General features: G+C 47.4%; 1 protein-coding gene across 1 annotated transcript in view; it reads left to right on the top strand.

Moving 5' to 3' along the window:
• The first annotated feature begins 6 nt into the window (after positions 1-6).
• The window catches only part of SH3PXD2A (SH3 and PX domains 2A), a 304812-nt gene continuing 293522 nt past the window's right edge, over positions 7-11296 (top strand). Inside the window, 1 exon segment of the mRNA XM_025201204.1 lies at positions 7-218. Coding sequence (XP_025056989.1) covers positions 147-218 — 72 coding nt within the window. The 5' untranslated portion in view covers positions 7-146.

Here is an 11296-nt window from a genome sequence, read left to right as displayed (position 1 = left end):
AGCGGGGCAGGCGGCTCCCGGAGACTCCCACCGCCGCCGCGAAGGGCGGGGAGCCGGCGAGCTGGGGGAGCCCGGCGCCCCCTTCCCTTCCCTTCCCCAGGCAGGAGCCAGCTTCCCCCCTTGCCCTCCCGGGGGCCCGGCCGAAGATGCTGGCCTACAGCGTGCTGGACGTGCATGTGGTGGACGTGGAGAAAAGGAGGAACCCCTCCAAGCACTACGTGAGTACCCAGGACCTGCCACCCCGGTCACCCCTTCGCTCCCCTGCTCCCTGCCACATCCCTAAAGGTCTGTTTGCAGCCTGCCCCGGAGCAGCCAGTAAGACCATCTCAGCTGGCGCAGGTCTCTGTGTGCCCTCATCAGCCCCCTACAGCAGCACTCGCCTTTGCTGCTTTTCTGGCATGGGAATCTGGGGTGGTTTTGATCCCCCCTCCCTATTATGACAGTGAAGTAACGGTGGGGTTTGCAAAACTGATGGCTTAGACCCCCTCCCTTCCCCCTTCCCCATAAATGCATCTTGAACAGCGCTGGGGGGGGGGTCGCCTCTTCCCCATCTGCTCTTCAGGGCAGAGGGCAGCAGACTGGAAGCTCTAGTCTCTGCCCGTGTGCAAGCAAGGTGCTTGTCAGAAGAGCCCGTTCCACCTCTCGCTCTGATTTTGGTTTTCTAAATTTGGCAGGGGTTCTCCAAATACAGGTCATGTTCTTTAGTAGGTAGCTGAAGCAAAGTGAAATTTGCCTTCAGCAACCAGCAGAGATAGAGAGAGAGCTGGTGACTGGCATCCTAGCCCGGGACGCGCTAGACCTCTGGATTCGATTTCCTGCGTGACCTCGTGAAGCCCTGTAACCTCCCCGTGGATGAAATGTGGCAAGCGTTTCTCTCCCCCCTCAAAGCTGTGAGAATAAAAACACTGAAGCTGCTCAGATCGTACAATAGCAGGGGCTGTGTGAGTGCTGAAGAGACCTGGAAAGAGCTGCTCAGTGGGGGTGACCCCCTCAAAAGGTGGAGTGGGACCGGACTTGATCTGTTCCCAAGCTGGAGGCGGGGGTGGTGGTCTCTGTATGAGAGCTCAGCTTGAAGGTTTTGCTGTAATTCTCTTTCCTGCCCCCCCCCCTTGCAATTCCCCTCCTCTACTCGAATGGATTGCTTTGTTGTTCTATTCTTTTCTTCTTTTAAATGTGGATTTGTGTTAAGGTGGATTTGCCCTGTTTGCTCAGCAGAGATCCAAGTCGGTGTGCGAAGGGTCCCTTAACCGCCCTGTTTCCAGTGCAGCCGCCTGGCCAAAACCGTGCAATGCTTCCTCTGCTCCAGTGGGGAGCAGAGCAGGACGCAGCTGCTGTAGGTTAGCGGGATTAGTCAAGGAGGAGGTGCAGAGGCATCAAATGAGCCTTTTGCTCCTTGCTCTTTTAAATTTCCTTTGGTGCTTGGAGAGGCTGACTTGCCAGACCATCAAGATTAGGTTCTAGGATGGCTCCTTTCATCTCTGCTTCACCTTCCTCCTTCACACCTCGCTGCCAAACGGAGAAACATGAGACAGGGGGATCTGCAAACCTCCCAGCCACCCGTGCTAACAGATCTTGGCTGGGAGCTTTGCCTAAAGGTGCTGATGGCCGGCCACAGAGACCAGGCACCTTTCTGCCCCACGTCTGTCAAACACGCGTCCCTCAGACAGTTGGGGTTTTTTTTGTGATTTCCTAGTTGGTCTAATAAAAGGTATCACTTCTGAACCAAGAGTTCTTGAGTTTTGCATCCCCCAGATGAGGCTTTTTCAACACGGGATTAAAGCTGGAGAGTCGCGTTTGTTCCCTTCTCAAAACCAGCACACATGTCAGTACAATCACGCAAGTCAGATCACCCACAGTCTTCATGTCGTATAGAAGATGAATCATCCCACTGCTGCTTCTCAGAGAGCAGAGGAAAACCCCAGGGAGAATTATCCATGGCATCCTGAACAGCTTGCCTGAAGCTGTGGTTGGCCATGCTCCCACCAGCTGTGAGCCCAAGTGCTGTTGGACCTAGTCAGGGTTGAAGTGCTTGACCCAAGTGATGAAGTCACTTATGGTGTTCGCTCCACAGCACCCGCTGGTCTGTCTGAGCAGAACCGGCTTTTAACCCCGTTCAAGGCTAGAGGGCAGTGTGCTGCTTGGAGATGCCGGTTTCCCGAGCGAGGTGCTCTGTGTTTGTATTCAGGGTGGAAGCGATAACCTTTCATCTCCCTCTTGCTTCAGTTGAAAAAAGGTCTCCAGCTTCTGTGTAATGGTTCTGGGACCTGGGCCAGACCTGATAATGTCTCATACCAGCATTGGCAGCCGTCTAGTGATAGGGACTGTGTTGCTTATGTAGAGGTCTCTCGTCATTCTGCCTAGTCCTGGGCACTTACAAAGGAGCGTGCAAGTCCAGCAATTGCTGCTTGCTCCCTGAAACAAACTGCAGAGGAATTAGTTTTGCGCTGAACTAAAATGATACCTGTGTGAAAGATGTCAGAGAATATTATTTTTTCCAGTTTGAAACAAAGTCTGTTCCCTCTTCACCTACCTGCCAAGCCTTCTCTGTGTTTCTTCAGTGAGCCCAGACACATGAGTTGTTAAAATCTGTGTGTCTGTCTCAAATGCAAGTGGTTCTGGGGGGACCCCTCCTGTTTGTCAACCTCTACCCCACCCTGCATGCACTCTTTTAATACAGCTTTCTATGCAGCTGGCTTCCTTCCAGTTTCTGTAGGTTTAACCCAGAGTATTTTTGTGGTCAGAAGGACTGGGGTTGTTCTTTGAGTGCCTTTGTACTCTATCCTGTTGCCACTTATTCTGCTTGTGTAGTGTCACCCCTGTCCATGACTAGGAAGCCTGGGTGCTACAGTAATGCAAATATGAAATGATAATGCCAAGTCTCTTCTTCCGTTAGAGGAGCGGATTTAACCTGTAGTTTTTTGAGCTGTGGTCCCACCTTTGCTTTCCTGCCTTGAATAGATTCTACAGCAAACATCCACTTTTCTGCTGTGCCCAGAGTGGTCCGATTTGGATAGGTCCAGTGCTTTGTTCAGTCTTAACCCATGCAGATCTTTACTGGTTGCTGCCTTATGAACAGCAGAGCTCCTTTAGAGGAATGAGATTATAAAGTCCTCTCCCCTGTCTGTCAGCAGTTGACATGCCTATGGGAGTCCTGCTGGCCCTGGAAGTGGCAGTGTGAGAGAGGGAGATGGAAACAAATAAGTACTCGCATATGTTTGCAGTGGGATTGGACCACTAATATAAGTTGTTATTTGTATTCATGCAGCTCTGGCTCTTAGTTGCTTTATTTGTGCTCTTTCACTTCAAGATCTAGAGGTCGGGATATTCATTTTGAGCTTGTTTATAAAGGGCTTTTACTATTTAAATAAATATCTGCTTGCTTTGTTCCTATGCTTCCCCCAGCCCCCCTCCTGCCCCCATATGTGAACAGCATCAGGAAAACCAAGTCTGGTTTTGCTGGAGGTCCCAAGGGGGTCATGGAGTGCATATGCTGTGTGCACAGATATGATGCGGCTGTTTGGCTGAGGGCATCTTGGTTAAAGATTCCAAGTTTTAGTTAATTATTTGAAGGGAAATAGCTGGTAGCCAAATTCAGACAACCTCCCTATCAAGTTTTTTTCAATGCTTCAAAAGCCCCTTTTCTCAATTATTTGAATGTCAGTCTTGACACCAATGTAATTACCATAGGTCTCCAATTAGCAGAGTCTTCCCAGGCAGACAAGACTTGAATTCCTATGACTTATTAGTTAAAGGCAAGAAATAGACACTTATTGGTTTATAAAGAAATAAGACCATCCAGCCTTCTTTTAGGTTGGATGTGAGGAAGCAGAAAAGGACACTGCTGCCTCTCCCCACAGTTGCAGGATCATTTTGATCATATAAGAGACAAGGACTTGAACACTTCATTCATTTATAGTTTTGGTACTTCCCTGTGCCCTCAAATTAATGGCTTCACAGACCATACTCTCAAATTAATGGTTTGGTTGATTAGCCAAACCAACTAGCCACTTTCTCATCTGCAAATGACAGGTGTGCACTGGTATTATACATTATCTTTATATATCAAATAACGGCCACAAGCTAGCAGAGAGCAGATTTAGACTAGACATTAGGAAGAACTTCTTCACGGTTAGAGTGGCCAAGGTCTGGAACGGGCTCCCAAGGGAGGTGGTGCTCTCCCCTGCCCTGGGGGTCTTCAAGAGGAGGTTAGATAAGCATCTAGCTGGGGTCATCTAGACCCAGCACTCTTTCCCGCCTATGCAGGGGGTCGGACTTGATGATCTATTGAGGTCCCTTCCGACCCTAACATCTATGAATCATATAATATACGATGCCTATATATCATATCTATATAATATACATTATCTTTCTGAGCATTTATACTGGGGTGGTCACGGTGGTCTCTGAGTGCTCAAGGTGATATCCCAAGGGCAGGGATGTGTGTACCAAGCCAGGTTTCTTCTTACAGCATCTCTTAGTTTCCTGTTTAAAATTGGTCTTGGTTAGAGCATTAGGTGATATACCATGTTGGCAAAGGTAAACATGTGCATCCCTATAATGAGCTGATAAAACCGTCCTTTGGAACCTAAAGCATTTGAGTTGGAGGGTTTGAGTCAGCAACATAGCTCGAATTTACATTACCCATCGTTCCTTTCCAAACCAATTATTTCCTAATGTGATTTCTATATGACTCACTATAGATATTGCACAAATTCCTGTAAATAGTAGCTGCTAACCACTTCCACCAGGCTGTCTGAACAGGATACCCAGCCATTGCATGCGATAATTAGCGGCAAGGAACTAAGTGGCTCTACTTTTGATATTCAGCACATGAATTGCCCTTCTGGGGGAAAAGAGGAGTCAATGTCAGTGTCAAACAGTGAGTTTGTGCCATGAAGCCATGTGCTGTAAAGAGTGAGCAAGGCCTGACAATGTGACTATGAATAACATTGCACCACCGTTGGCCTTTGTGTGTGTTCAGTCCCTTCAGTTGCCCAAACTCATACCGTACTCATCAGTCTCAGGGGGTTTTTTTGGCTGGGGGATGGCAGACATCCAAAAAAACCTAGCTGTCTGCTCCATGATTTCATCTCTTTTACAACACATCCCCAAGGTTCGCACCTAAGATGGATGCAAAGCTGTCCACTGCGGGAGCGCGTGAAGAATACAGTCCGTGTAAATCATAGGACTCGAGTGGTTGCTCCTATTAGCCTTGCAGAGTTGCAGGGATGGGGGAAAGGTGACCAACATATCAGTTGATTGTTAACTCAGCTCCCAGTGCTGCCATATAAATGAGGGAAAGTTGTGCCCTTGTTGCTGGAGTTCGCGGTTGAAAAAAAAGGGTTTCGTCTTACTCTAGCCTGTGAGGAGTTGGAACTGGCAAAGAGCTGCCTTTTCTTTATAGAAAATGGTAATGCTGCTCTAGAGCAAAGGGGATGTCCACCAGCTTGGCACCCCACAAAGCCACTTTTACCAAGCTGCTTCTTGGAAAGGAATCTCACATTAAATAGAGAGGGATTCCCTACTTTACTTGATTTAATCATTGGTAGTGTATCCATTAGAACTGATGATTCTTGCCCCTGCATATGGCTTTGCCCTCCATTTTCCCAGTGTGGTGCCTCATTCATTTTATCCAAATGACTTTTTGGTTGGGTGCTCAGAGGGGAGCCAGTATGTTTGCTGCCTGCTTTATGATCTCCTCATCCTCTGCACAGCATATTGCCACATGGGCAAAACTCACAGCCAAGGTGGATGCAGAACCGCACTGGGGGAAGGGGACAGAGCCAGGTCTTTGTAACTCGTAGGACTTTCCAGGGGCCAGGGTGGTGGAACTTATGGCCCGTGACCTAGATCCAGGTTGCGGAGTTGCTCCTTCCAGCCTGCTGGGGTGCCAGCGGGTTATGGAGGTGGGGGTGTATTTCAGGGAGAAGTGGTTGACATGTCAGTAGAGTGAGTGAGAGTTGTAAGGATAGAGCCCTGCCACCACTGCTGTGGCAGTGGCCACTTGTCCTACCACCACTGGTGCCACTGCAGAGGAGCCCTGCAGTTTGGATCTGGCTTGGGATGTGAGTTTGACACCTTTGGTTTAAGCCATCTCCCTTCTGAAGTGGACACTTTTGCAGTGCATTCTCCAGCTTCTTTTTCTATGTTCCACTGATGTTTATGCTGCAAGACTTGAGCTCAGCAGGTGAAAATGGATACTAGAAAAAGTCAGTAGCATTTCCCATATTTTAGTGGCTAAAAGGACAGAGGCTTCCGAGTCAGCTCTGAACCAGGTTCTGTGTCCTGGGCTTTCCCTTTCTCTGCACTGTCTGCACATAGGAGAAAGCAGGGGAAGCAGAGAACCTGGTGCAGACCTAGATCTTTGCTTTGGTCAGCAAGGTCTGTCTAGATCAAAGCAGCTCTGGATCACTTCCCCTTGCTTTTGATGGACTTCCCTTTTAGACAGTGAGGAAGAAGGGGGAAATGCTGTCTTGTGTGGCTTCAGTGAAGCTGGGTTCATTTCTCTAGAAGAGGATAATTTTATTTCTGTAGTGCTGGTCACCTTTCCACTACCAAGACCACATCCAGCCAGGCTAACACGCCACATGTGTAGTCATGCCAGCCTTGCTGCCATCAGTGTCTCCACCTCTGCTCTTGAATGATGAAAGGCAGTGCAGCCAGCTCCAGTCCTCCAGTGCCTGCACTGGTTCCCAATAGCCTTCTGGGAGCAATTCAGGGTGCTGATTTTGAGCTGTAAAGCCCTAAATGGCCTGGGGTCTACATACCTAACTGCCCCATCATGATGCCTAAGGTTAGCTGAGAGCATCCTCCTGCAAATACCATTTTTGTTTGGCAGAAATGCATGGGAAGTCGTATTCAGCCATTGCTCCTCAGCTGTGAAACTCCTTCCCTCTTCAGGCCACCAGAGCTTGTGCTTGGACATCTTTTGGAAGCACCGCGAGACTTTTCTATTTGGGCAGGTGGTTAGCAACCAAAGCTAGGCTGAGATGTTGTTTAATGGGTCCCTGCTTTTTGTTGTTGTATTTATGCTAGTTGCCCTTTTAAGTTTCTGTTTCTCTTGCTGTAAGCTGCCTTGAGCCGTTTTGGGGAAGGCCAGCATACAATTGCATCAGTTAATCAATAAATCAGTGGATGCAAGGATCACCCGCTGGACACACAGACAGTTCAGATTCATCTGGAAAGCTTTTGGCAATGATCTAAAGATTGTTGCACCTGTATTGGGTACTCTTGGGATGTGCCTACACCTGCATTTTTCCCATATTGCCCACCTAACAATGATGTATGGTAGCTGCTAGCAATCTAACCTTTGTGTTAATTAAGACTGGCAGCACTGATTTAGTTAAATCTGGGTATCCCGCTGTGAGACATTGTAATTTGGTTTAAAACTGGATATGCTAATTTAGCCCAAGGAAGCTTGGGCTTACTTGGGTAAACCTGATGCAGACACGCTCTTCACTTTGCTCAGGGCTGAACCAACAGCAGGGAAGGCTGGGGATACTGAAACCTTGCTGTGAAGGGTCAATACAGGCAATGGGGTAACATACTCAAGTGACTTGTGAACTGAAATCCTGCTGGGCCGTGGGTGGGATATAGGCATTTTTGGAAATGTCACCCAGGACTTTAGAAGCAGCGCACACACATGCTGATCTTGCAAGGGCTGGACCCTGCAGCTGTGTGGAGTCTTGCTGCCTCGCATGGAGCAGCTTGCAGGGTTGATGTCATCACCTCCATCCCAGCACCACGGCCGTGAGTTAGGCATGAATGATATCCGTTTGCATATGAGGAAAGCTAGGAGAGAAGATGGAGTAACCCCAGGTCACTAAGTCAGTGGCAGAGTTAAGAACAGAGCCCAAATCTCCTGTCTATCTTCTTACTTTACATACTTGTATGTTCCCTACTGTAGTAGCATTTGAGCGTCTCCCAGAGCGTTTTTCCTTTGCAGCACCCCTGGGTGACACAGAAGAGCATGATTACTCTTGTTTTACAAGTCATAGGAAAGTAGGGCTGGAAGGGACCTCATGAGATGGAGAACTAAAGGCTAGAAAGGATAAGGGACTTGCCTGAGGCCACCCAGGAAGCCTGTGGCAGAGGACAATTTTTTTTTCCCTTTAACCGCTAGCTAGCCATCTGATGATAGGTTCAAATATACATCCAGGAAAAATGCTTGCACTTGGGTTATGTCATTTTCTTCCGAAAACCCATTTCTTGTTTTATAAGGATTAAACAGGAAGAAGGATTCATTGTGACTGTACCCGAGTCAGGAAGTGACATACACCAGCTCTCTAACTTAGTCAATTTGGGAGGAAACAGCTGGACTTTCTACTTTGAGTTTCTTTTTCATTTTTTTTCTTATATCTGCCTCTTATGTCACTTCCTTTTAGTCAATATCTGTGAGCACAATAGGAAACCGTTTCCAGCGGCAGTAAGAGAAGAGCAGGATTACTGGAAGGCACTTCACAGTGCTGTGTGATGTGTTGCCACCGTATAGCCAAGTGCTTTTTTGTGACTAGAACTGACACCTTTTTGCTTGAGGATCACAGTGTAAATATTGCATGAAGCATAGAGTGCTACAGTAACCCACTGTTCAAGATTGGCTGCTATCTGTTGCTTGATCACTTGGGGCCAGATCCAAAATCCAGTGAAGTCCTTGGAAAAATTCTCAGCAGCTTCACTGGCCTGAGGATCAGGCTGCTGCAGAGCAGTTGTCTCGGGCATTTGCAAGTAGCCTGCAACTTAACAAAGTGCGTTTCCCTTTCCCCCTGCTATAAAACCCAAGTAAACCAAACCCCAACCACTCGCCAAGTTAGCAAGCATCTCAGATGGCTTCGTCTGCATGTATCCTGCCCCCTTGAACATCCGCAAATATAAAAAATTCTAGTTTTAACCCCTGCCCCTATCTACAGTCCAGCTCACCCTTTCCTTCTTTTCTGCTTGCCTGGTTGTCCTTTCAAGCTCTTTCAGCTTGAAAAATAAAATGATCTGGTGATTTTCTTGATGTGCATCTGTAATACCTTGGTGCTTTTATTGTGGCCCATGACTCTATTGTGCTGGGAGCTGTACAGACACAGAAAGATTGTCCGCAGTACCTACTGCAAGTCTAAGAGGCAAGAGATGGATACCAACAGGCGGGGGGACCGCAGGGCAGCAATGAGGCACTATAGGTCAGTGTGGCACATCAGCAGACTTACAATTTGCAAGGTTTTCGGAAGCGTTGTGGCAAAGGAGAGACGTAAGGTGGGATTGGAGGAGGATAATTGATAGGTTTGGGGATGCTTACAGGCAGGTAACATGAGGAGCAAAGCTGGAGAAAGTGTGTTTGAAAGTAATGAGAGTGTAAAAATGTCTGGCAACATTGGCTCATGGGAGTTGATGTTTTGCTAGTGAATGAGGGAGGAGGGGAAAGGTTCAGCGTGAAGTATGAGGGACCTAGTAAAAAGCTGCAAAGAGAGTGGAGACGTGCATGATCAGAGGGACCAGTACAGCCTTTGCTAGCTCACGGACAGTACCGAATAAGTAGCATGTGATGGGTGAAGTTGCACTCTGCCCTCCCTTGTCAACCTCAGCTTTAACTTTTTAACTTCCTGGACCCGCAACCAACATTAAAGGGTCTTGTGGGCAACCTGTTGAGGCCTCTCGTACGTTGAGGCCAGGAAAAAAAAAGGCTGTGGCAATTATCAAGCTGTGAAATGTTGAGAGCCTGCACAGTACAATATTTGGATTGCAAAGGCTGTAAAGGGATGGTCTGTATCTAAACAGACTGCTTGCATTGAGTAATTCCATGTCAACTTTTCTATTAATATTAGCTCATATAAAGCTTTTTTGCTTAAGCAAAAAGCAGATACGGGACTACCTGACAGCTATTGTTTAACACACCCGCAGGCTGCATTCGGTTCCAGCCAGTACAGCTGCTCTTTAATATTTATGAGCAACTATTAAACTTGTTTCTTGTGCTGAAGAAATGACTTTTTTAGGCTGGATTTGAAAGAAACATGGCATAGAGAAGTGCACTCATTCCATACAGAGGGGCAGGAACTCAAAACAGCTGTTCTTGAAAACTGTAAATCGTGAGAGAGAGAGAAGATGCCTGTGTGCCCTTTGTAATAAAAATTGAAGATGCTTAAATGCAGTGGTGAGAAGTGCCAGCTAGATAAGGTAGGGTTTAAGATGACTACCGTGAAGGTCATCCAACCAGAGGGATTCTCCTCTGGTTTCTGCCTAGCGCTGCCAATCCATGAACATCAGCATTGCTGTGGCTGAACCTTGCTGGTGGGCGAAGAGGGGTCGGGTCCATAGTGAGGTGCCCAGGGCTTGACCTCCTCTATTTGCAGAGCAGATTGCCCTGAACCAAAGCTCTGGGTTGTAATTTTGGGGGCAGGTTTTAGAATCTACACCTCGTTCTGGATCTGAATTTCATGTTTCTTCTCTGTAAAAATGGCTTGCGCTGAAAAGTTTGTTTAACTCTATCCCAATTCCATAGTTGTTCCAATAAAAGATATCACCCAAAGAAATCCTTGTCTCTCATGAACCCTCACGACTACAACATCACTTTAACACTACTTTAAAAGCAAGGCTGAGTCCCACCAGCGTAAATCACCGTAGCTCCCCATGATCTGTCCCCAGGACTGTAACAGTGCTTCTTTGTGTGTCTATAAAGCAGTTTGGCCCCATTCACGTGTATGAGACCAGCCAGTGCTTCTCATGTGGCTTCTCTCCTCTGCTACCTTTCCTTCTCTGGAGGGACTGAAACATTTTACAGCATTTAAGTGTCTATAAATGTGTGTGTGGTCCTATGTGTGCTGTTCTCAAAACCAAACTAGCAGTAGCTATGTTTCAGCATGTAGCTGGTGCTACTTCTCTGAACAGTGTGGACAGGGTTTTATTGTCCCTTGAAACCATGCTAACTACACTGTTTGGTGCTCTAAGCTCCCTGCCCTCCCAGGGAGAAAATGTAGCATGATTTTATAGCCTAGAGATGAAGCTAATTAACAAAAAAATAATCCTCATTGCCCTTTGCTAGGGAGAAATCCCATATTGCTGCTCACTACAGGTCTGTTTAAACAGGGTTTCCATGCTGCAGTGGTCAGAGTTGTGGTGCCACCTGAATTACAGACAATTACTGAGTTGTCCTTGGAACAATAGAGGCATAGTTCTCCAACCACCCTGAAGCCTTGGGCATGGCCAGAAATGCAGTCATTTACATTTTCACTTGTATAAGAGATGCCATCCTGGTCTGTCTAGTCTATGTAGCCCAGTGTCCTGTATCTCTCAGAGCTGGAGGGTTGATGCTAAGGGA

The sequence above is a fragment of the Alligator sinensis genome, unplaced genomic scaffold, assembly GCF_000455745.1.
Source record: "Alligator sinensis unplaced genomic scaffold, ASM45574v1 scaffold61_1, whole genome shotgun sequence".
Classification (NCBI taxonomy): Eukaryota; Metazoa; Chordata; order Crocodylia; family Alligatoridae; genus Alligator; species Alligator sinensis.
Note: the sequence above shows the minus strand (reverse complement) of the source record. Positions and strands in the feature narration are given on the sequence as shown.